We start from the raw sequence: 27641 nt of genomic DNA, 5'->3' as shown, positions 1-27641 counted from the left end.
GTTGAATTTTAATTATACATGTCACTGTATTTTTGACTATTTACTCATTTTAAAATTTCAGAAATTTCAGAAATTAACACAGAAAACCATTATTCCTCTTTTATTGTATTCATGTTTTCCCAACTGAACTACGGAAACACAAATTAAAATGTCTGAACACAGATTTTACTTGGTCTGAAAGGTGCACCTTTCCTTTATTCTGACAGTTAATCATCAAAATATCATACTTGCATCCAATTTCCAGTCCAATAACTGAATTTCCTTCTCCACTTTGCACATTTTTAAAGCTCTGTATGCCATTTCTTGCTTTCTGTCGGAGATCTCTACTTGGAGATAACAACGGGCATCAAACCCACACAAAAACCCCATGACCTACCACTTATGTATTTCGTCTTCACTTGTTGCCACGTTCTTCTAGGTCCCATAGGGTTGGATCTAAGCGTGACCAGCAGCAGAATAAGAAGGTAGCCTAAACATAATACACACACAAAATGGCCGGCACAGATGTGTCATATATATACTGCATACATAAAAACTGCTTAATTAGTGCTCTCTCAGACTAATTAAATGTAAGATATACCTACGCATCTAAGTTGGCAGTTATTTTTCGCCACGCATCCCGACGGACTTTTGCATAGTGTTCACTTAGATTTTTATTAAATGTTTAACGTCCTCATATTAAAACATCTGCCTGCATTTCATAAATCACCAAACAGTACTGTTGTGCCCATCCACATACTATTTATTAAATATTAATACAATTTAAAAATTAAGTAATTTGTACGTATTATTTCTAAGCTTTTAGTGTATTAAATAATATATTTATTTAATACTATGCAGTCATTCTTGAGACGTGGGACAAAACAGGTCCAGCAAGGGTAACTGCTATTAGCTTTAAAGAATAAAAATATTTAAAATTGTAAATGTCATGAGGGATTAATAATAGAATGTATTTTACCTTTGGTAATTGGAATTAGATGAAACAATCATGTCTAATTTCAGTAAATGTATTATATGATTAATCCATCAAATTCCAAATAATTATCATGTCATAAAACAAATTAATTCGAACCTCACCCGTTAATCATTTAATAAATTAATTGGATTTAGATATAATATAATATAATAAATCCAAACGAGAGTTAACAATCATATAATAAATTAGAACAATTACTAATATAATAAAGTATGGATCAAAGTATAAATTATTTGGAATTAGATAAGTCAAACATAATTTGTTTTAATTAATTGGATCAATAATATAATAAATCCGTTTTCCAATGAAAAATCATATGATAACTTAAATGTCATTAGATGCATTAGCCATGTAAATTCGAATTAGAACAATCAGTCATATAATAAACAAATTGTATTTTAAAGAATCAAAAGTATAGTAAATGAATTGGTAAAGATCATGTACAGCTATTATATGTCTTTTTTTATTACTTAACTTTATTGTCCTTGAAAGGCAATTCTTTATGTAGACAGCAGTATACATGCACATACAGCAGCAGCAACACTACACACATAAAAACACACATTTATAATAAGTCATTTAAAAACATGATTGCAGCAGGTACAAAGGAATTCTTGTATCTGTTTGATTTGCACAAAGGGAGTTTAAATCTCCGGCCAGAAGGAAGCAGTTGAAATTCATTACGCAATGGCATCAGAAAGGACTAACTGGCCATTCTTAGGCACCTTATATTCATACATTTGTGTGATAGTCCTTAAATCAGTTATTAATTATTATTAAATTATTTGATGATATTCTCTGACATGTGCATGTGCAGATGTTCATCAGTGTTGTTTGTGTCTTCTGCAGTGGGTTTGGCTCTGGAAAGGCTCATCATGTGTGCATCAGTGAAGTACGGTTCCCGGGGCCCTGCACTCATACCCCGTATGAAGACTAAACACCGGATCTACTACATCACCCTCTTCTCTGTGGTCTTACTGGGGTTGATTGCAACGGGGATGTTCCAGTTCTGGCCTCACTCCATTGAATCCTCCGCAGAATGGAGTCTGGACCGTCGTAGTGTGCATGATGCTCCATTGGTCAGGATACCTATGAGCAGCCCTATTCCTGAGAGGGGGGACCTGAGCTGTCGAATGCACACTTGCTTTGATGTGTATCGCTGTGGATATAATCCCAAGAATAAAATCAAGGTGATGCAAAGAGAGAAAGTACTGTGTTATTGATTTATGTTTATTAGGTTGGATGTCATTACAGGGCTATTTTTATCTATTAATGGTGTGTGTGTGTGTGTGTGTTTGTACACAGGTGTTTATCTATCCTCTTCAGCGATTTGTGGATGAGGTGGGGGTGCCCATCAGCAGCACTGGCCTCTCTCGAGAATACAATGACCTGCTGAGCGCCATATCGGACAGTGATTTTTACACTGATGATGTGACCAGAGCATGTCTGTTCATACCCTCCATTGATGTGTTGAATCAGAACTCTCTGCGGATTCGTGAAACTGCTCAAGCACTGGCCATGCTGCCCAGGTAGATACTTCTTTGAGTATTTGCAAATTACCCTTGCCTACCTCGGCTTTACTGGGTCCTCAATGTAATTTTTAAAAAAATTACATTAGCACTTTCTCTTTTACAGTGTCACTTCTGGCACTCTTCGGAACTGTTATTTATATAACTCATCTTTTCACACACTTCATTTCTTTTCTTTTCAATTCATAACTGACTGTTTCAAGCTATATATGTTTATTGATATGTTTTTAGGTGGGACAAAGGCATGAACCACCTGCTGTTCAATATGCTTCCTGGAGGACCCCCTGATTACAATACAGCTCTGGATGTGCCCAGAGACAGGTGAGAGTTAGTTGAAATTAACAGGAAAACAAAATTGCTAAATATGTGAGGAAGTCTGAATGTTAAAATTATGTAAACTTCCATTCAAAAGTTTGGGGAACGTAAGATTTTAAAATGAGATGCAATAAACTGATCAAAAGTGACACTAAAGAGTTTTACTTTGATACAAAAGATTCCTTTTTAAAACAAATGCTGTTCTTTTGAACAAAAATGTTAAGCAGCGCAAGTGTTTTCAACATTTATAATAGTAATAAATGTTTATTGAACCCCAATTCAGCATATTAGAATGATTTCTTAAGGATCATGTGAGACTGATGACTGGAATAATGGCTGCTGAAAATTCAGCTTTGCCATCACAGCAATAATTTGCATTTTAAAATATATATTAAAATAGTTATTTGGAATGTTTATAGGATTTCACAATATTAAAGGTTTACTGTTTGTTTGATCACATAAGAACCTTCTTTCAAAAACATTAAGATACTCTTACCATTCCCTGAACTTTTGAACGGTAATGTAGAGTTTGTCAGATAATCTCTATACCCTTCATACTACACATTTTATTTGCATATTTGTGAGGACAGTAATCAGATTCAGAACTTTCTCATTCTGGAATTTTGGCTGGAATGCTGGTATGGTGAAACCTAGGAAATATTTGTTCTTTCACACGATGTATTTCAGTATTTATTATTTCATTCATTTTCTGTGAGTTTAGTCCTTTCACAGACATCTTAGTGTCAATTTGCTCTGTATTTGCTGTTTCAGAAGCGAGTGGTGTTGATTTATTTTTTTTTAATTCAGCCTTGAAAACACTAAACATGAACACTCCCAACACCCACATTTGAAACCAAGACGAGAACCATTCTTGTTCAGATTAATCTTAGTTAAGATGCAGTCTTTGATATAAATGGAAGACATACAGTGTTTTTATACAGTTAGATAAAATATGCCCTTAAAGTTAAAAAATGCCCTTGAAACCATTTCTATAGGGTAAAATTTGTCACTGCATACAATAGTTAATTTCCAATAGAGACTGGATGTAATGTTCGCCAATTGAGGGCAGTGTGTCTCTATGTTTGACCTTGTGCAGCAGCAATGTCACCCGAGAACCAATAAATGCTTTCATATCCTCTCTTATATTTTTTGGTCTCAGGATAGTTGTATTTCTGTAAGTTTGCAACATGGCACTATTTTACCTCTGTAGGTTAGTGTGACTGAATTGACACTTCATGGTTGTCCACAATGACATTGAACCACAGTGCTGACAGACTGATGCCAGACTCTTCAAGATATCCATGCTGGATTTAAGGATCTTCTTGGTGTTTCAACACCCTTGTATTGAGAGAAACTGGAATGCTTGCAATATATAATTAAAATAGACATCCATCCCAAAAAAAATATTCATGCGTATCAGTGTCACAGAACTGTCCTATTCAGATGTCAACTTGTTTTTTCTTTTCAATTAAATGTCCTAATGTGGATTATCATCATCATCCTAGTGCGTTCCTTAGACCCAGAGATCAAAGATGCAGTGAGAGTGATAATGAAAGAGAATAGCACACTACCGCCTAGAGCAGGCAGACAAACATAATCTCCTGGTATTTACTGCAACATGGTCCATGTTTCTCAGCCTATTACTTGGCCGATCTTTTGCTTTGGGTGGAAAAGGTGAGTTTTATGTACTAGAAAGCCCTGAAATGATGAGCACTTATCTGGAGCTGTAGGGAATTTCCTGGGCTCATCCAGCTGTGCTCCATTTGGCGCACAGCCTCATCAGAACCAGCTGCCCATATGTGTAGGGTGAGATAAAAAGACAGTGTATGTTGCGTGGCCATATTTGCAGCTTTCCCTATACTCACTCCATTCCCTCAAACCAAGCACCGTTTGAAGTTTTATTGACTCGTAGAACGAAGACGCGAAGGCAACTCTGTTAAATGCTTCGGAGTGGCATGTTCACACATTTGTCATGTAAAACCAGATAAAGGACGCGTTTTATCTTCAGTGCATTTTGCAGACATTCGCGGCGACAGAGTTGTCATCTTCATTGCGTTTGTTTCACAGAGCTCTGCTGGCTGGGGGAGGCTTCTCCACATGGACATACAGGCAGGGTTATGATGTCAGCATCCCCGTGTATAGCCCTTTATCTGCTGAGGTGGACCTTCCTGAGAGGCAGCCAGGGTGAGATCTTGCTTATTGACATTGATTAACCAGTTTATATTTAATGACGAAAAATGGCATCACATAATATGTGTTTACTTCAGGCCCCGACGCTACTTCATTCTGTCATCTCAGACGGCCATCCATCGGGAATACCGTGTGGAACTGGAGAGGCTGAAGGAGGAGAATGGGGAGGCCCTACTCCTCCTAGATAAATGCAGTAATCTCTCTCAGGATTTGGCATCGGTCAGAAAGCGCTGCTATAAAGGACAGGTCTACGACTACCCACAAATCTTACAGGTTGGTTTCTCCACACATCCATTCTTATTAAACAACATTGAATTCACATGGAATTTCACATAGTAAATATATTAAAACATATTTTAAATGTTGCCAATATTAGAATCACTTAGCTCTTAAATTTATTTAAAAATATATATTAGAAATAGTATGTATAATGACTTTAAATATATCATATTTAATTTTTGATATAATTTTTTAGGGCTGTTAAGTTTTTAATTAAATTAATTACATGATATGTAATTATATAAATATATTTACATAAAATAAAATTTTGGGGTATATAACTTCATTATTCTAGACTACATCATACAGGTGTTACCCTGCATCATGTTTGCCACTAAACAACTGCATGCAATGTAAGATTACGTACAGATCTGGGTTGTGGCGGTTTGTGTTAAATGCATTTATAATTTTAATATGTTGTGTTTTCCATAATTAATCAAACCAAATTAACGCATAGAAACGTCAGCCCTAATTTTTTAAATATATATATATATATATATATATATTTATTTATTAGGGGTGTAATGATACACGTATTCGTATTGAACCTTTCGATACGAGGCTTTCGGTTCAGTACGCATTACAAACCGAATGATTTGTTGGACTAATCCTATTACAGCATATTATCCTATTAGGTTAGACTAGTGCGAGTGCGCACAGAGAGAGAGCATGATTACAAGTGGCTTTTACAACAGTTCAATAAGCAAGAAGTTAATTAATAGACTTGCGTTTTAGACAGCATGTTGCCTGTTTTTTGCTCAATTTCGCCAACAAAAATAAATCCAAACACAACCACAGCACTATTTTGCGTCTCTGAGCAACATGATCGTGTTTCGTTCCTGAATGAATCACCCGTTTAAATAATTCAGTTCAATCGCAATGACTCACTTGTTAACAGTGACTTGGTGCCACCTACTGGAGGTTTTAATTTCACATTTAAAGTATCTTTTCATTTTTTTTATAATTTCAAACATCAGTTGCCAACGTTTTATGTTTAAAATATCAAAACATTATTTATGCATTTGTAACTGCAGGTTAAAGCATTACATGTAGAGGTCTTCTAAATCTGTACCCGACCCGATTCGACCCGAATCACTTCTTACCCAAACCCGACGTGCATAAATTAAATTTTTTTTTAAAGAAAAACCCGACCCGAGACAGATCCGATGAAATTAGACCCGAGTCCGACACGACCCGACGGCATTTATTTTCGAACCCGACTGGACCCGAACGTAAACGGCATTGACGTGTGTACAGCCTGCAGCCCCCGCAGTCAGTCAGGAAAAATCCCGGTGTCCTGTTGACTGATTTGGCCACTTCTCCATTACTTTGATTTATTTAACATTTATTCAATTTATTATTAGGTTACTTTATATTAGTGCCTGCCTGATGGATACAAGGTATTTCTGAGCTCCGCTTTCAATTGTGACCAGTGGATTTGAAAAATAAACGTGATAGTTTGATAAAAAATAAATCGATAGCCTAATCATGGATTGATCTCCGGCAAAAGGCTTCTGCACACAAAAAAGAAAAGCCCTGCTTGAACATGCAGCACAATGAAGCGAGTGGATTTTCCTGATGGATCTCATATCTACAAGATGATATCTGTGTGCGAGGATTACGAACGTTTGCTCCTTTTCTATGTGCGTTCCTCTCTTAACACGAAAGTGAAAGTAACCTATGCATTCGGGATAGTTTAAAAGATTTCGGGTCTAATTGGGTCCATTTGGGAAAAGCATGTTTATTTTAAATTACCTGATACCCGAGGCCGCTAATACCGAACCCGACCCGTGTCCGAGGTACTCGTCGAAGTTTTGTACCCGAACCCGCTCGGGTTTTCGGATCCAAGTTGACCCGTGAAGACCTCTAATTACATGTCTCTCTGAGCTGCATTAAACAGTGTGTAAAAGCATCTAAATGCCATTCAGATGCAGCTTCTATGTTTCCTCTGCATTGCAAAGATGAATTTTGTCAATACTGACTCCATTTGGTTGGTAACAGCCCAAATGTCTTATTGACTGATTAAATGTAAAAAATTGACTCAAAAGGTGATTCACACTTTTAGAAAAAAAGGCCCATTAAAGGTAAAAATCAATTGAAACTTATTGGAAAAGATTAATCTGCTACATGACAATAGGCTACATCAGCTGGAATACTTAAAACCGGAGCTGTTTTTGTTTTGTTTTGTTTTGTTTTATATGCTGCTAAGAAGACACCCCAGAAGATGGGTCAAGTATAGCTCCATCATTGTTCAAAGTAAAAAATTAGCTTTAATAAATATAAAAATTGTAAAAATCAAGGAAATTTCTCTGGCATTTCTTTCTTTTTGCTGTATCGAAAACATACTGAACCTATTATTATTTTATTTTTTTAATTGCTTACATTATCAATATTGGACCATTTGGATTAAAATTTTTACTATAGAAAATACATTACATCTTTGTGTAAATTAAGCCCATCTTGCCTTTGAGAGCTTGGCCCAAATGTTCCTAGAGACTTTACATGTTCTACCCATCCAGAAGCATTCTTTACCACCACAACACATTCCTCCGTTGGTGTAAGCAAAAGAAACAAATGCTGTTCCTGTCCACCATGCTCATCTCCCGTCCAGGCCTGTCTAGACAGGAAGTATGCTTATCATCTGGGTTGGGTGCTGCAGCACATCTGGGAGACGTTCCACAGTGAGGAGGAGCGGAGGCCAAATCCCTGTGAGAGCCATCACCCCCTTTTCAACACAAAGCCACTCTAGACTCTGATCCTAGCACCTTTCATTGCAACCCCTTCATTCACACCACACACCTAGATCGCACTGCTGTTTGTTACAAAGAGGTCTGAGAGTGTATCGTTATTACAGATGACAAATGTGTCCCCTGTGTGTTCTGTAGGAGTCATCATTCTGTGTTGTTCTGCGAGGGGCCCGGCTCGGCCAAGCCACGCTTAGTGACGTGCTGCAGGCTGGATGTGTCCCTGTCATCATGGCTGATTCTTACATTCTGCCTTTCTCTGAAGTGCTGGACTGGAAAAGGTAAAGGTCAAAAATCTGTTTTTGTGTCAGTCTCCAGTGTTCATGAATAAAGTTAATATGGTACCTGACCTACTGATCGCCTTATGAATATCTAATAAAGACAAATCATATTGAACACTTTATTATTACTTCAGGAAGTCATGAGCTAACCCTGAATAATAAGAAAATCAGTAGTTCATGAGGATTTAGAAATAAAAATGACCTCATTAATCAAAATGATCATATAAATATATTTTTAAATGTATTTGAAGTTTTAACATACAATATCATAATTTGGGGTCAAAAGTTTGTGGTCAATTATTATTATTTTTTTTTTAAAGTTTCATATGCTCGTCAAGGCTGCCAGTTTATTTAAAATCTACAGTAAAGACAGTATAAATGCAGTAAAAAATATAGTAAAAACAGTAATATTGTGAAATATTACAATTTATCAACTGTTTTTCACTTATGAAATGAAATATTTTGTTTTAAATGTAATTTCTTTCTGTGATGGCAAAGCTGAATTTTCAGCAGCCATTAATCCATTCTTCAGTGGCACATGATCCTTCATAAATAATTTTAATATGCTGATTTTGTCACAATTATCAATGTTGCTGGATTAACTAGGTCATTTGAAAATCAAGTGCATTGAATAGTCATTTGTGTGTGTGTACTTGCAGGGCGTCTGTTGTCATTCCAGAAGAGAAGCTGCCAGAGATGTACACTATTTTGAAGAGCATCCCTCACAGACAGGTGGAGGAGATGCAGAGACAGGTATGAATGTGTTTTCACTTTTGCAGTGACAGAAAAAAATTAGCAGCATCTGTCCATCATGGTGGTTGTTAGGTCATTTTCACTTCTTGGGTCAGCCCAAGGACTAAAAATTAATGTGAAGACAATTTATTTTGTACTGTTCACTCTATCCTTTTCTGTGAAAGTTTGAACAGAATTACAAATACACTTGGAGCTATTTGTGGAAAAGCAGTCCAACAACCCTGAGCCCTTTGTGACAGTTAGTAAACAGTACCAAATGCTGTCGAAACTGATGGAAACTGAGTTCAAAAGAGTCACATTCAGACTAAAAGTGTGCAGTCTTATTAGGTTTAATACAGGGTGAAGGCAAGGTTAAAGAATCACAACCTCTATTCTTCTCCACTAACATTCTTTCTTCCTTTCAATGGTTTACTAGCTCCGCTATGAAAATAACCATTAGACAGGTGAGATAATGCCAAAAATAATATTCCTGCAAGTGTGTACTTTTGATTCTCTAAATATGAAATTTCTCCCGCCATAGTAAATCATGATCAAAGATAATTTTAAGTATTAGTGATGTATCTTTATCCAAACAAATTGTTAACCGCACACTTTCGCTTACATTTTTTCCCCTTCAGCTTTTTCAGCTGTACACTTATGTTAAAGCAACTAAACCACATGGAATGCATGTAAAGAGATCTTTTGATTTCACTCTGTAATAATTATGGTCAGTATATTGCCATGTAGAATACTATACGATAGCCATAATTAATAATAATTGCATTCTGCTTCCATTGGCATTGGCTTCTTGAACAGTCTCAAGTTCTTCAGCTCGATGTTGAATATTTTGTGTGAGGAGAATGTTGTAGTTTAGTTCCACAGGTTTCTGGGTGGTGTTAGGATGTAGTGTGCAAAAACACATCTTGAGCTGGAATTATGACATGGCATGAAGCCAGTGAGATATCAGCCCACACTTGAACACATCTTGGTCCACTCCTTTCTTACTAGCCTATACCACCTCCAGACAGCAGAGCGATTGTATGGTTGCTATTGTACAAAAGAACTGCTTCTAGATATATATACCTTACTTGGATTTTACAAAAAATCCTACTACTTTGTTCTTCTTGCCAGAAGACAACCTTCTTGAACTTTCAGTGTAGGACTGTATAAAATGCAGATGCTGCAAATAATAGGAGGCAGAAGTATTACAGACAGTTGTGAGGAATAGGTGAAGTGGATTTTCTCTGCATTTTGACCAATAGAGGGAGCAGCCAACTACTGAAACTTCATGGTGTGATTGCCAAGGCTTTCAGCCTTAGGAAGTAGCTGTTTCTGACATTTCATCAAATCGTCTCATGTCCTGTTGCTGAATTGATTTGGTTGTGCCCTCTCTACGGATTGAAGAGTGCTAGCAATGCATGGATCAACCGCATGGATGTTGCTGATGAGTTGGCTTGCATGATTTACTCATGACAGTGCTCAGTACTTTTGCCTAGTGGTCATTTAGTATTGTCAGCACATAGATTGATGTTATTTGTTATATTAGCAGTTATTTAGGACAAATATACTGAAAAAATTTACAGCGGGACAAGTATAGTCAGATTCCCACATCAAATGACTCTTAGGAGCTGGTTCTTTTTAGTGAATCAAAACCATGCACGTCAACCAGTGTAGCCCAACCGATTCTTCATAACAAATAACTCTTATGAATCTGTTCTTTTTAGTGAGTCAAAACAATGATGCACAAGCTGTGTTATCCAACATTCTCCAGAACTAATCAATTTTGTGAGCTCTTTCTTTTTGGTGAATCTCAACCATACAGTGCAATCTGTGCCAAGTCCAACCTATTCCTAAACGAATGACTCAGATGAGGTGGTTTTATTTTTATAGTATTTATTATTGAAGTTATGTCATCATTTTGCAATAACTTGCATTGCTTTTAAAAAATATTTCTTCCTCAAAAGTAAGACCATTTATGGAACCAGAATCATTAAGATGATTTGGAACCATTTAATTCTTTGATTCCCATCCGCAGTTATTATAGTAACCGTGTCCTATAAGATAAAGGGATGATTATTGTATGTTCAAGAGTTTAACACATGAACAACCTTAAATGTGTCAGAAAAGCAACCAACATTCTCTTACGAGACTCCGTCTCTTCCCTCCTCATAAAAATTCTTGCAAGCGTTCAAACAGGGCGGGTTCAGCTCTTGGTGGGTGCGGTTTTCTCTCTGCCTTCTCCTGGTAGGAAAGGAAACTTTCATCACGAGCTGATTTATGGGCAGCTGCGCTCCCCTTGGGATCAGAAAGTCTTTTTGAATCCTCTTCCCCTCTCCATAAAAAGAAAAGCTGTTTTTGTGTAGTTGTATTTCTTTAAGGTTTAAGGGCCAGGCCCTTGGGGGCCAGTGGAAGGGGGGGCCACTGCACTCTTCTAATGTGCTGAACTGAGTTCTGGGTTGGGTATATGGCAACAAATGCAGCAGCCAATGAAAAGATGTGCTGCAAAAGACTCACAAGCAAAAAAAAAATACCTTCAGAGTTCAGTTCACTTGAGAGTAACTGAAATGGTCAGAGGATTCTCTTTTTTTAATGTGTTGCACAAACCTCTATTTCACCAAATGACACAATAAATTATTTTTAATTGTTGTTTTTAAAAGAAAGGCCATTAGCACTCTCTGATGTTGTTCAATAATTGGCCCAGGAAAATGTTGAAACGCCATTATTCTTATTTTTTATTTTCACCCTGGTCTCATTTGACTCTTTGTAGTCAGACCTAATCTTACACTGTTTGTGGTCAGGCCAGGTAATGAGGCTGCCTCTAGCATGCACTTGGTCAACCCTGTTAAAGAGATCAGGGTCAAACAGGACCAGGAAGGGTGGAGCTGGGTCACTGCGGCATGGCGCCTCCTAGCAGAAGATAGCACTGTTTTATGGGTAATTAACTCTTATGTGCTCCTCGCCCCTCACTGTTGGAGCTTTGGGTTTGTTAATAGATCTGCAGTGGAGGGAAAAGAGTGTGTGTTCTTGCATTGACAGATTATGTATAGATTGTTTTTCCTCCTTATATGGCAAATAATGAAAGGCTGTTTTTTTTTTTTTTAGTTTTTGCAGTATTGGTGGTTGGTGATATATATTTTTTTCTCCCTTTTTTTTTAAACACTCATGGATTAATTGTTAAAGCTTAAAGTCAAGTTGAATATAGGTCAGATACCTAAATTTGGTAGTAACTCTTAAAGGTATTGGCTTTTTTTCTCTCTAATGGTATTATAAAAATTATTTCTCATTGTAGTTAATATATGCAGTCCACTTCAAAAGTTTGGGGCCAGTAAGATTTTTTTTTTGGGGGGGACTTTTTGAAAGAAGTCTCTTATGCTCACCAAGGCTGCATTTATTTGATTAAAAATACAGTAAAAACATGAATATTGTTAATATTATTACAAATGAAAATAACTTCATATAAAATAATTCATAGAAATTAATTAATGATAATATATTTTTAAGCTTAGTTTGTTCTTGGAATGGCAAAGCTGAATTTTCCGCAGCCGCTACTCCATTCTTCAATGTCACATGATTCTTCAGAAATCAATCTAATATGCTGATTTGGTGCTCAAGAAACATTTCATATTATTATCAATGTTGAAAACAGGATTCTTTGAATAGAAAGTAAAAAAAAAATGTTTTTCAATGTAGAATTCTTTACTGTCTTACTGTTCTTTACGTTTGATCAATTTAATTCATCCATGCTTAAATAAATATAAAGTATTTTTTAATTAAATTAAAAATTAAAAATTGTACTGACCCCAAACTTTTTGAATGGTAGTTCTGAAATTTGTATAATGGTACTATGTTTTTTTCCCCTTAATTAATCAGCATTATAACAGCATTCAAGCAACATGGCTAAAGTGTGGTTACATTGCAGCAGTAGAATGACCTGACCTCTGCCCTTAAACTTTAGCTGCAGTCTCAGTGCCACTTGAGTGGAAAAGTTAAAAGACTGATAGTCTAAAGGGCTCATAACCGTCTGGAATGGTCCCTGTAGTCATGTCACCAGTCTTTAATGGGCTGTTTTGCCTTTGAAAGTGTGTCGGGGTCATAAAGGCACGAGCAGGATGGTGGGAGTTGAGGGATGTGAGAGGCCTTATCTTATGCCTCTGGTTTGTATTTTTCACTTGCTTTTTGTGTGCTTATACATTTCTGGATTAATGGCTGCACATCAGTCTGTGCTTTGCTGCTTTTTTCACAAATATTTGAAAGTCATGCCGTTTATTGTTCCCTAGGCCCGCTGGTTCTGGGAAGCCTACTTCAGCTCCATGAAGGCTATTGGCATGACAACTCTCCAGATCATTAACGATCGCATCTACCCCTATGCAGCTCGTACCTACGAAGAGTGGAACAATCCTTCTGTAGTTGTAAGTAACTTTTTTGGTCATTTTTTTTAATATACACACACACAATGCATTTCACAGTTTAAATGTAGTTTCTTCAAACTGCCCACATGTTATTTATGGCTGTAATTATAATCTAAATTTTCTCAGATTGAATGTTGAATGCAACAAATTCACAGTGATTATTTATTTTTAGCACTCTATGATAATTACTACGATGTCTGATGATGATTTTTCAACTTTCTTTGGTGACTTTTTTGGAATACAGTGTATGGACAATTTAAAATAAAAAATTTGTCTTGTTTTCCTGCTTATTTACTTTTAACAAATCACAAAAGCTCGACATGCACCGAACCGCACTGGAGCCTGCCCAATTAGATCAGAGCATTCAGACCGAGCTTATACACACCACACCCCAGTGTTCTTCTTTATTCATCTTACCACTTACATGTCACAGTGGTACTTTAATTAATTTCCCCCTCTGCTTTTGGTGTCAGGCACCTCAAAGAAATTTCCATTGGCATATAAAGTTTGTTTTTTATTAGCAGGATGGTTGACTGATGTTGTACGAAGGATGGCTGTGTCCATGGTGACAGACCGTGGCGGACACTGTGAAGGAGCTAGTTAACCACGGCTCTCTATTTGCGGGCACCTTCCACAGCCTGCTGGATAGGAGGGTGTAACGGGCCCACAGCCTTGCTGTGGGCTATTTGCACCATAGCATCTCTGCTTGCGGGTCTCATTTCGTGGGGCCTTTTTAGTTTTTTAATCAAACACACACCTTGATTAAAGGAAGTGTTATTAGTACTCTTATGAGGAAAATTTAAATGAAGGTGAGAATTTTACGTAGACAAAGTGAAAGATTTGATGTTTTTTTCTTTCTTTTTTTTCTTTTTTGATAGAAATGAAAATGTAATTAGCTTTGGCTACAGAGTTTAGGATCTGTACACCAGATGCAAATAATCTTTCACACTAAATCTCTTCAAACCAGGTCCTTATTTTTCCTTATGCATTGGTGAGTTTTTTTGAAAACCTGAATTAGTCTTTAAATTAGTCTTCAACTTAAAAGTAAAGCACTCTTTTTCATTGGCGTTGCACCGAGCTGTTTGTTATTTGTTGCTTCGCTTTGTATCTCTTCTCTACTGACCAGTGTTGGGCAAGTTACTCTGAAAATGTAATCAAATTACTGATTACTCCTTTTAAAAGTAATCACGTTACTGTGCTGATTACTTTATTTCAAAAGTAATTAGTTACATTACTAGTTACGTTACTTTTTTCTCCATGAAATTTATGAAATCCCAGCATAGATGCTCCCGATAAATATTTGTTATTAAAGCATCAACATTCACAGAGCACTTTTATTTTTAGAATGCCAGCAAAGAGCGCTGCATTTATAATCTCTAAAAGACATCTCAGTTCATCGCAATCTCAGGAATCTCTGTTATAACTCAATAAATATATGCATAATGAATCTTTCATAATGTCTACAATTCGTGTGTTATAATGAGAGCATTCATGAGTACGCGAATTTCAGCACTGCATTGCTCAACGCTGCAAACACGTGTTATAGCCTAAATAGAAACTCTGCATACACTTGCACCAGTTAATCGTTTATATTTATATTAGTTCATGTTGCTTTTGTGCAATAGATGAATAACAATTTATTTGTTTTAGATATTTTATGTTTAGATATTTCTATTTTGTGGGAGTCCCGTGAATCATTTTATTCTCCCGCGCATCCCGCACACAGTGTCTACCCACCCGCAGCACTCGCCCATCTTGTCCCGCACCGCTCTCTGTTTCGTCAGGTCTTGCGGGAGCAGGTCTCTAATCCACTGGCACTTGACTCGACAGTGTGTGAGCTACATCCTTTTTACAATCTCTAGATTATAAATCACTGCATTCTGTCAGCAATGTAACGCGGCAGTAACGCATAGAGACCTCGGTTTGTAGCTATACTCTAATTACTATTTTGAAAATTATAACACGATAAATTACTCCGTTACTAAAAAAGTAATCAAATTACAGTTACTGCCCAACACTGCTACTGACAAAATAGAAGAGACCATGAACGGTAAAGAAAGTCTGTGTACTCAGTCTGCATTCAGATCTTATCCTTCAGGCCAATAAACAGCAGTCTTCATGACCGCATCAGAGGCCCTTTAAGCACTCGCAGTATTTACTTTACAGCGTCACTTGATCTGGGCTCCAGTCTGTGCATCTTTGGGAGTTTACAGGCTGTTTTAAAGCATGCCAGGAAGATGAGCCAAGCCCCACACTGGCAGGAGACAGCCACTGACGCCGATAGCGTCCCAGCACCCCTGCTTCACCCCAGTCCTGCCAGTGCTCATCTGCACCCCTGCTGCACCAGAGTTCATTGGAGTGCAATCATAAAATTGCACTCTCGACAAAACAGCTTGGGATAAATAGCAACAAAAGAGATCCAAATTAGAATCGGAATTGTGCTCATTAATAGGTGTATCACTTTACATTAAAACTTGAGCTTGCATTGATGGTGGTCTAATGGATTAACAGGCACAGTAAGCTGGTTTTATAAGTACCAGAACTGTGGAAGGAGCATACGGAATAATGTAGAAATGATATAAAATACAAATATGAGCCAATATACAGTTACATACCCAAGAGAAAGAGTTTAGATCTAATATTTAACTATTTTACAGCTCCAAGCTTGAGTATGTCCAGAAATAATTCAGAATATTATGAAGTGAGGGTAGGATGGGTCTGAGAAATATTGTGTAATAGAGATCTATGTTTTTGGGCTGTGTGGTTTGAGATCTTCAGTAATAGATAGAAAACTGATGTTGATGGTCTCTTAATGAGATTAAACATACTGAGTTGGTGTTGACTAGACCCAATAGTCATGACATTTACTGTTCTATAAATGCTTGACACTGGAATTCAAGTTCTCAGTTTCTATACTTATTTTGTAGTAATGGGAATATTAAGAGCTGTTGATGTTTTGACCAAGCTTCAGTGGATACCATATGTTTGCGTTTTATTTCAAGAAGAACACCAGGAAGTTTAACATTCTAATCAAATTCAGATACAAAACAGTTAACAGGAAAAGGATGGACGGATGCCATGGAATGACAAAGAGCCTGAAGCAAGGAAGTATTTCGTTTAGCTCTTAATATCTGACCACAGTGTATTGGATCTTCATGTTGTCATCTTCTGCTCTCTGCCAGATTTCACTAAGGTCAGCTAAGGAAAACATTCTCTTTTAATCCATCCACTTTTTGAAATTTAGACTACCGCAAGGAATGTAGCACCTATGCACACAAAGCCTTCAGCGGATTATACTGCGATAGAAGGTTTACAGGACTGTCATGATAGAGATGCTTTATTGGGCAGCTTATTGGCTAAGTCCAGCTGATAGCAGTTCTCTAGGTTATAGAGAGTGAGATCTTGGCTTCTGACTTACTGACCTAAACCTTCTCCTTCAGACAAAAAAAAAAAAGTATATATATATGTGGTCAAAAGTTTGGGATCAGTAAGACTTGTAATGTTTTTTAAAGAAGTCTCTTATGCTCATCAAGGCTGCATTTATTTGATCAAAAATACAGAAAAAAACAGTAATCTTGCTAAATGTTATTACAATATAAAATAATGGTTTCTATTTTAATATCCTTTCAAATATAATTTATTTCTGTGATGCAAACTGAATTTCCATCAGCCATTACTCCAGTATAAAGTGTCACATGATCCTTAAATCATTCTATTATGCTGATTTATTATTGGAATTATCAATGTTGGCAATGTTTTAACTGTAGTGTATATTGTTAGAAAACATTTCTATTTTAAATAAATTATCTTCTTTTGAACTTTTTATTCATCAAAGAATCCTGAACAAAAGTATCACAGGTTCCAAAAAAATATTAAGCAGCACAACAGTTTCCAGCACTGATAATAAATCAGCATATTAGAATGATTTCTGAAGGATCATGTGACACTGAAGACTGGAGTAATGATGCTTTGCATCACAGGAATAAATTACATTTTAATGCATGTTAAAATAGAAAAACGTTATGTTACATCATAATAATATTTCACAATATTAATTTTTTTCCTGTATTTTTGATCAAATAAATGCAGCCTCGATGAGCATAAACTCCTGTAAAAAAAACGTTCTGATCCCAAACTTTTGACTGGTTGTATGTGTATGTATGTATATGTATATGTATATATATATATGTATGTATGTGTGTATATATATATATATATATATATATATGAGTATGTGTGTGTGGTTGTTGTTGTTGCTACTATTGTATGTGTGTATGTATGTTACTGTTATTATTATTATTATTATTATATTTATTTATTTTTTGGTCTGAAGGAGAAGGTTTAGGTGAATGTTTGGCTCAATGAAAGGTCATGGCATGCTGCTCCAGCTGTTTCTTAACTCTGCTCTAAACTTTGTTGGTTGTGTGCTCAACATTCCGTGCCACTTTTTAATCACCCACCCACCACTGCTGGTTATTAGCATTCTCCGTAATCTTTCAATTTTATAGTCCATGCATGTTTCCAAATAAAGCCATGTTTTGGCCGAGGTTGCTGATTATCTTACTGCTCTTCAAGTCATTAAATAAGTCATGGAAAGTACTTGCATTTGTAGTAAAGATAATAAAACAGGTACACTGAATTGAGTTTCCCACTGATTCATTTAAATTGATTTTTTTTATCTCAACAGAAATGGTCAAGTGTGAACAGTCCACTTTTCCTTCCTCTCATACCGCCACGTTCACCTGGGTTCACGGCTGTCGTCTTGACCTATGATCGAATCGAAAGTCTCTTTAGGGTCATCACTGAGATCTCCAAGGTGCCCAGCTTGGCCAAACTACTGGTGGTGTGGAACAACCAGAACAAGAGCCCCCCTGAAGGTTAGTGTCACATTGTTGTAGGGTTGCATTATATATCTGTACCATATGTAATTTTAAATGCTGTATTTTGGTGTTTTCTTGGTTTTTGCCATACTCGTTCAGGATAATAAAACATATTTAGCTTGACCAAATGGATTTTATTGTTAAGCATGTTGTTGAATTTGAAAAGAGATTGTGACTAAATCTACACTGTTGTTCTGACAGCTTCAGTTATTATAGAATGAAAATGTGACACTCGTATGAAATGCAGTTGTGCGCCTTTCACAAAAGACATGAAACCCCTCATATGGAACAGATGAATGATAAGCCAGTGAATAGCCAAATCGTGTTCCTCTTGAGGTTGGAGAATTGAAAGCATGATGTGCCTTGGGCTGTGGCCAAACCTCTCTGGTTTATCTTCAGATACGAAGTGTTTGGTAGTACTGCTCCTGGCATGTAGATGCACGTAAGGAGATGGCAGAAATGTTGCTTTTCTCATTGACTGACTATGAGCTGTTGATATCTATGGGTCCTATTATGCCTGACTAGACGAATGAAGTGTATTTTAATTAATTGTGATATATGGCCTGTTTTAACCAGACGTCCACCCTTAAACCTTATTGTCAAACCAAAAGGATAATTTTCATAACGGTCTCCCTTTCCTACGGCTGTGGTCAAATGTATGGCCCATTAAACCTGTCAAAATAAGCTGATATTAGTAGTTATTTATTGTGGCTCTGCCTGTAATGATACAAGGCGATTAGGTATTCGTCTGTTTATGAAGTCCCTGGGAAAAAAAGGAATGGGGAATTAAATATATCCTCTCCATAGATTTGATTAATGCCATTATGAAGGGAAATACTTTGAAGTAGACTAATGATTCGCTGTTGCCTTTGATTAGAGGCGTCGGTGAAGCTGGGCTCAAGCTTTTGTGACCCATTAGAATTAATAAGGTCTGTTCACGGGTCAACCAGGGGCTCAGGTCCTGATGAGGATGGATTTCCTCCACACCATTTCCATTGCTGATTATGTTTGTTTATTTCAAACAGCTTTAGTAACTGCCCAAGTCTTGACTGTTTGTCATTTTAATGAGGTGCTGGCGACTTCTGACAATAGGACTGCATTTAGGGAATTTCTCAATGGGCTTACTACTTGGAGGGGAGGAGAGCTTTAATATGGTGGTGTCACGGGGGATATAATTTGCTAAAGCTCTTTTAAAATGTTCGTACATAAAGTTCAGCCCAAGTGAAAAATCAGTACAGGGCAAGGAAGTGATTACAGGCCATTAAAAAGCTTTCGCACAAGTTATTTGACACAGTCGAGATTCCTGCTTGTTCTTATGGTGCAGATTTATGATGTGTTAATGTCTTAAGTTTGTGCATTGTGCTGCTCTGGATTTTGCCAGTTAGTTTTAGTTGTTAAAATGTTACTTGTCTTTGTAGTCCATCTTGTTTGTGTTTTTTGTTACTTGTCTGTGTCTTTGTTGAATCCTCTGTGCCAGGCTTGGATGTGGTGACAGTATCAGTTTACTTGCATGTGAAGATCTGGCCCTTCTTTCAGCCTTTGTCTGAGGCCAGGGAGGTTTTCCGGAGGTTAGGAAATACTTTTTCTTTTCTTTTTTTTCCCTTTCATAGTTTGTTGTGTGATCTTGTGGAAGTATACTATAGGCTGAATTGCGTTGACCTAACGGAGATGAGCTCATTCCAGATCTCCTAAGATTTCCAGGGTCTATACCCCGACTTTGAGGTAGCGGTATAATCGCTGACTCCCCCCAGTCCTTAGGGTCTCTGTGTTTGAGTTCCAGTAGACTTTCTCTCGTCAGTTTTATTAGGTGACTGTGTGTGCCATCTGTCTTCTGCGTGCTCTGAACTCCTCCCAAGCTCTTACACAACTGAAAATAAAGAGCGTTGTCTCTTCTGCCCTGAGAAGAATGTAAGTGTGGTCAGATTCATATGTGCTTTTACTCAGTGATGTGTTTAGATTTATCCACCCACGCTCTCTTTTCCACAGTTGCTGCCATCTCTCATAGTTTTTCATCTTCTCTGAAACTGACAGTGAATTATTATTAGCTCACGGTTTTCTTTCTCTCTGTAACAGAGTCTCTTTGGCCCAAAGTCACAGTACCTCTTAAAGTGGTCCGCACCAAAGAAAACAAGCTCAGCAATCGCTTCTTCCCATTTGATGAGATCGAAACAGAAGCTGTCCTGGCCATTGATGATGACATCATCATGTTGACCTCAGATGAGCTGCAGTTTGGATATGAGGTAGTAAAAGCATTGAATCTCTATTTGTGTACTACTACTTACTACAAAAATATGCACTACAACAAAGGAGGTTTAGTATATACGGGTAGCTTGATGTAAATCAGTATTGGGTCTTGAAGCCGCAAACCAGTCCTCTTGCATAACGCATACGCTTTTTTTCTAAAGTTTAGGGCCAAGAATTTGAAAGAAATTATTATTATTATTATTGTTGTTATTCAACAGGGATGCATTAAATTGTTAAAAAGTGACAGTAAAGTCACTTCAAATAAATGCCATTCTTTTGAGGTTTCTATTCATCAAGGAATCATGAAAAAAGTAGCATGGTTTCCAAAAAATATTAAGCAGCACAACCTTTTCAGCATTGAGAATAAATGTTTCTTGAACTTCAAGTGAGCAATACTAGAATGATTTCTGAAGGATCAAGTGACACTGAAGATCAGACTGAGAGTAATGCCTGCTGAAAATTCAGCTTTGAAATCATGAAAATTGTAAAATATATTAAAATAGTTATTATAAATTGTAATGTTATTTTGCAATACTACTGTTTTTACTGTATTTTTGTTGATATAAATAAAGCCTTGGTGAGCATAAGAGAAAAAATTCACTGACCCCAAACATTTGAAATGTAGTGTACTTTTATTTTGGATGCACTAATTATAATTCAGTAAAAGTAGTTCGTGATTTCAAATTCAGCCATTATTGGATTCAGGGAGAAATTAATAAATTTTTCCCTATATACTTGGAGCTTACTTTTCAAGCATTTAAAGTTTTCTTTGGAACCTGGTGCTTTTTCTTAGTTAGTTTGGTTTGTTTGGGAACAAAACAGACAAACTACAGGTCTGAAAATACCTTGAAATTGGGTAGACTGAAAGAAATGTTAGCATTCTTACTTAGTCTGCATGTGACTTACTGATTATTGCACTGGATAACCACCTTTTTAAAAATATTTAAATAGATTCGATTGAAGTAGTTGCCTAAATTCACAGTATTTCCAGGGGTTGTTTCTGAAACAACTAGGGATTAATTGTCTTCTCCACGTGCACAATGATGATAGAGCGGAACTGTGATCCCAGTACCTCTTTGGGTCACTCCTACTTAAAGTTGAGCTTACATGCAGTGCAGGATTTTTGAACCATCCTCTGTTGCCTAAATCTGTGCTCGGCATCTCAAAGCATTCCTTATGGTTGAAGTCTCTATTTTTATAATTTAGGTTTACTTTTTTATGAAGGATGACGGCACAAGCAATGCTGTCCATGGCTACAGGCTTGCCTTCAACTCACCTGCAGGCATTTATACACTATTGAGAGAATGAAGCATCATTTATGGATAATTGTATGAAATGGAAGACAGCTTTAGACATGGCTGCCTGGCTAAAACACTAGCTGCTTTTGCCACAGGGGAATGACATTCAAGAATTTCTACATCATATCATGTAGGCCTGCCTGTCATTTTGGGGATTAACAAACCGTTAGACCTAAACTTCGTTGATTTAACCCTTGATATTCAAGGTTTACCATCCTTTGAAGCCAGCATTATCTAAAATGGCTCTAATTGTTAAATAGTTGACTGATCCTTTATAGTTTTAGATTTTGTGATGGTTTATATTATGTCTCAGATGTGTTGTTTGTGTCTGTGTGTAGGTGTGGCGTGAGTTTCCAGATAGGCTGGTTGGATATCCTGGACGGCTCCACTTGTGGGACCATGAAATGGGCAAGTGGAAATATGAATCTGAGTGGACCAATGAAGTGTCAATGGTCTTGACTGGAGCTGCATTCTATCATAAGGTAAAGCACAAATCCATCATAGTCACTTCCGTCCAGGGTTGTGCCAAAATCTTGTCAATGTCCCCGTCCTCCCTTTATGGTGTCCCTTAGAGATCAAGAGAGGTTATCGTCATTTGTAATTCAAAACCCTCAATTAAGGTCATTCGTTTCATCAGAATGGTTCATTGTGTTTCTTACATTGTCAAAAAATGTTTTGACAGTTTCTTTTTCTTTTTCAGTACTTCAACTATCTCTACACGTATAAAATGCCCGGAGACATTAAGAACTGGGTGGATGCTCATATGAACTGTGAGGATATTGCCATGAATTTCCTTGTGGCCAACATCACTGGCAAAGCCCCAATAAAGGTAACATAACCTCAGAGTACGATATGGTCGATTGTGTTCTGATAGTGCCTCCATCACGTGCGTGCTTTCATGATTTAGTATTTACTACATGATTTACAGCATTTACTACACAGAGCCGTTGTTCACTGACAAGCTGCACAAAACCACGATCATATATGAACGTGGTTTTGCGCAGCTTGTCAGGGAACAACGGGTCTGTGTAGTAAATGCTGCTCCATGTGAAAGCACGCTTGTGATGGAGATTTACCACTGATTACAGAACCGGCTTTACTGACAAAATGCGCATTAAATATCACATGCGATTTATCGTACAGCCCTAAATTTTACTTTTTGTTTTTGACCACAAAATCAACAATGTCATCAAAGAAATTAGTTTTTGGTTGTGAGGGAAAGATAACATTGTTCAGCTTCCCAAAGAACCCAGCGTTAAGGGAACAGTGGATGCACTTTATTTTTCTGGGGCAACAATGGAGTTGTGCAAGTGTGTTTTTGTTCCTGTTTTATTTATGTCGATGTCACAGCTTGCAGACAATCTCTATGCAAAAGCCTCGCCTTCGCATGCTCTTGACTTTTTAGCTCTGCCCACGGCACGTCTCCAGGAGCTCGACTGTTTTCCGAAAGAATCATGAAGCTGTATCTGTCTTTTATAAATCTGATAAAACTAAAGACTCTTCGGAGATATGAAGGATGCTCAACAATGTCATCAAAGAAATTTGTTTTTGGTTGTGAGGGAAAGATAACATTGTTCAGCTTCCCATAGAACCCAGCGTTAAGGGAACAGTGGATGCACTTTATTTTTCTGGGGCAACAATGGAGTTGTGCAAGTGTGTTTTTGTTCCTGTTTTATTTATGTCGATGTCACAGCTTGCAGACAATCTCTATGCAAAAGCCTCGCCTTCGCATGCTCTTGACTTTTTAGCTCTGCCCACGGCACGTCTCCAGGAGCTCGACTGTTTTCCGAAAGAATCATGAAGCTGTATCTGTCTTTTATAAATCTGATAAAACTAAAGACTCTTCGGAGATATGAAGGATGCAATACTACTCTATTGGTACTCAAGATTAACATGAGATTGGCAGAAACTGTGTGTGTTATGACCCCTTTAAAAATCAATGTGGGCGTTCCCTAAAAGAAAGCGAGCATTCTGACAGTGTTCCCTGGAGCTCTGTCTCTGATCAGCTTTCACCTTTCTCCTCCAGCATCTACAGTTTGTAGTCTACAGTGACTCTGTCCAGGTGCTGTTCGGCCTGTAAAGTCCTGGCCTTTACCTCTGTTATCTGGATGTCACTGTCTGCCTCTCTCCTGCGCTCTCTGTTTTTTTAAGCTCACTGGGGCACATTCATTCTGCAGTCAGTTACGCTGTGAACCTTCTCCCCTCTCTCCTCCACATCCCCACATCACCCACACCTCGTAGTGCCCCAATCCCGCGCTCCCACTGTGGAGAGTGTCAGTCAAGTGTGTGTGTTGTTGAAGGAGGGATGGGGTAGAGGGGTCGTACATCATTCGCCTAATGAGCGTGGCAGATACGGTCGTTTAGCTAGGCCATGGGCACGGACGGCTCTCTCATTACATCTGACTTATATGACCTGTCATCAAGTCATCTCCTCCCACTCAGCTCCCAAACACACACACACACAGTTCACAGAGACCCGTCATTACAGCCCCAGCTCATTATTAAACAATCTTATCAATGCTGTCAGATTTTGTTGTTTTTTAATATGAGGAGTGTGTCATGATTTCTCAGCTTTAAATTGGGAGCTACAGACACATGTTGGTCAGACAAAAAATTTTTGTATGACCTTTTTGAGGTAAGAACAGGTAAAAAAAAACCTTGAGTTTTATGCACTGAATTAAACACAAAAGTCTGCTTTCTAATTATCTCTCTAATTATATAAAAGTCCTAAAGATTTGCTTCTGTAAATATTCCAATCAATTTTCAGGCATTTTTATTTAAACAAAAAAAAAAACTAAAGACATCAATAACAAATAAAAATATAATACATTTGTTATAGAGTCTATATATTTAACAGTATATTTGCAGTTTTAGCTGAATACAAATGCCATTTCAAAAAAATGTGTAGGTTTTTTTTCTAGCTAACAGCTTTCCTGAAATGTTTATTTGATGTCTTTCTGTGGTTGATTGGGCAATTACAGTACAAGTTACTGAAAAGTTTCTTCATGTATATTTCAATATACTTTATTATTATTTTAATTATTGATTATTCATGTTGTTTATAGTAAAATTGCAACCAAAAAGGGGGGGGGGGACCCAACTCCCAGAATCTTTTAGATGTCACCATATTCAAAACTCTTAGAAGCTGATAAGTTGAATCAGGTGTTTTAATTAGTGAGACATCCAAAACATTCTGGTAGGTGGGTCACCAGGACTATAGTTGAGAAACATTGTTGTAGGGCATACCAGACTGAGTATTTATGGAAGAAATTTTAGGAAAATTTATTAGGACAAACTTTGAGGGACTTTTTTTTGTAAGATGGACACAAACACTACAAAAGAATACAACAACTTCACTAAAACTAACTGAAAACTGAGATTTAGTTTGAGATTGAAACAAAAAAGCTCATTGTGTCTTTTGAGTGAACGATCAAATACATCACATTTGATTTTCTCTCTTTCTCTAGGTTACTCCTCGGAAGAAATTCAAGTGCCCGGAGTGCACAGCGATTGACGGGTTGTCGCTGGACCAGACACACATGGTGGAGAGGTACAGTATAAACAGGGATTCCCTTTAGATGGGCAGAGGGGGCTCTGGCAGCATTCTTGGCATCTGAAACGCATTTTGGGTTTAACCAACAATTGGCTCATTGTAGCACAGTACAGGAGATGCTTTCCTGTGCTTTCAGATCAAAACATTCAAATTCACTGGACCTTACGAAAAACGTTCCTTCTCAAAGAACTGTGACTTTCCTCTCTGTCAGAGGTTCACCACAAATCATTGATTCATTCTGTGTTTCAATTCAAGTATGAACCAGGCGAAGCATGCATCAGAAAGGCTTGAATTGATTTTCCTTGAAAATCACAACCGTTTCCTCATCCGCTGAAGCATAATCAGTCTTGATGATTGGTTTCATACTTCCAAGCTGTGTTTGAGGAATTAAAGCAGTCGAAGCAGCCTGCGAGAGAGTGTTTGACCTTGAAGTGAATATACGGAGTGGTAGCAGCCAATCAGGGACTCCGTTGACTGCTGAACCCTTCCAGGGGTCACACTTGTTTATATTGATGAAGGGGTTTCTGCCTCTGGTTATGCTTCTCTCTCGATACATTTCCTGTCATAAGTGCGGGGTCCTGGGAATGCCAGGCATTTTGAAAACGTCCGATCCCTGTTTAACGTTGTGCATGTACCTCATGATTCAGATGACTCTATAAAACACTGGTTAGTTTCTACCATGAATGTTTTTTTTTCCCTCAACATCCATTTCTGGAAGACAGATTTTCCAGCATCGGCATCAGTATTATCCATGTTTCCCTTTTTCCTCCACTCTTTCAGTCTCTTTCTTTTTCCTTTCCAGATCTGAGTGCATAAACAAGTTCGCCTCTGTGTTTGGCACCATGCCTCTGAAGGTTGTCGAGCACCGTGCTGATCCTGTACTCTATAAAGACGACTTCCCAGAGAAACTCAAAAGTTTCCCCAACATTGGTAGTCTGTGACACGACTACAGCTCTTTCCCACCACTTTTATCTCTCAGACAGTCTATGGACACTCCAGGATTTCTCTTTCCCGTTCTGTATCTGACCTAATGACTTTTGAGGAGTGCCATTCCATTAGTTGTTTAATGGGAAATGATGCACTGTATAACTTATTATCATGTTTTCACTCTTGAGGACGGTTGCTGAAACAGGACGACACATCGAGTCAGTTGGTGATTTCTGTGAGGACAGGTCAGAGTTTGGCTCGGTCTTAAACCTTCCTTGTGGTTGACAACTATATCTGTGTGAGGAAAGTGAACGCATAGAGATGATTCACAGCCCACTGGTAAACAGTGGAGGATATATATATATATATTAATGTAATTTTACATTTGTAGTTTAACTTTTTTTATTTTATTTTAAAGATACATCATGCTGAACAAATTGTAGCATAACTTGAACTGACTATCTCAGATGTTGGGTTGGGGCCATTAGTTTGTACATGAGATATTGTTTTGCACAGTCACTGTTAGTGATTTTAATATTACAGTTTGAGTTATATCAGTATTGACATTTCATTTTATCTTCAGTTGCTGACTTTTTGAATGTTCCTGGAAAAAAAGTATTTTATATAAATGTTCCCCTTTTAGTTCAGCTCTTATGTCTGCCTAATTAAAGTGTATTTTGGGTATTACTAGATATCAAAAGACAATATTTGCAGCGTTATATACTGTACAGCTGATTACAATATGGTTATATGCCATGAAACTGCAAAGAACTCATTCATACTCATAATGTATTCTAGTCACATTTCTTTTTGATGTCTCTATTTCTTTGAATTGTTTTGTTGTTTGTTTGTCTTTGACATTAAGTATTATATGTAATAAACAGAGAGTGGAAAGAAATGCTTCATTTAGAGATGTGCATTTTGGTCATTTTGACTGTTAAAGTACTTTCTTTTCTTTCTTTTTTTTTTAATGGAGGCTTCTGTATACATGCATTTTTGACTGTTGCATAATTGCATTTTGCTGTTTTTATAGCATTTCACAATGCGAGCATGACATTTTTAAGACCGTGTTGTCAAGTCAAAATAATAACATTTTAAAAACTGTTATAAGATCTTTCATTTGGTTTCAACAAGTTGCGCTCCACTTTGCTGACGCAAGTTGTCATCCTTTTGTAACCTTAAACAAATCACAGAATTAATGAGGCCCAATTTTGCATAGTTGCTTTAATTTGATTGGTATGAAATATTCTGAAGTTTAATGTTCGTTATTGTTTTTTCATTTCT

General features: G+C 37.2%; 1 protein-coding gene across 1 annotated transcript; it reads left to right on the top strand.

Moving 5' to 3' along the window:
• Positions 1-1829: 1829 nt before the first annotated feature.
• LOC107593432 (exostosin-2) lies at positions 1830-27255 on the top strand. The gene is made up of 14 exons (XM_016283157.1): positions 1830-2166; positions 2282-2505; positions 2737-2826; positions 4888-5004; positions 5088-5283; positions 8175-8314; positions 8974-9067; positions 13324-13455; positions 18143-18332; positions 20409-20575; positions 22216-22359; positions 22578-22706; positions 25345-25427; positions 26233-27255. Exons 1-14 carry the CDS (start codon positions 1852-1854, stop codon positions 26369-26371), a joined length of 2160 nt encoding a protein of 719 aa, XP_016138643.1. The 5' UTR covers positions 1830-1851; the 3' UTR covers positions 26372-27255.
• Positions 27256-27641: the final 386 nt, after the last annotated feature.

Source organism: Sinocyclocheilus grahami, unplaced genomic scaffold (genome assembly GCF_001515645.1).
Source record: "Sinocyclocheilus grahami isolate Dianchi unplaced genomic scaffold, SAMN03320097.WGS_v1.1 scaffold10.1, whole genome shotgun sequence".
Classification (NCBI taxonomy): domain Eukaryota; kingdom Metazoa; phylum Chordata; class Actinopteri; order Cypriniformes; family Cyprinidae; genus Sinocyclocheilus; species Sinocyclocheilus grahami.
Note: the sequence above shows the minus strand (reverse complement) of the source record. Positions and strands in the feature narration are given on the sequence as shown.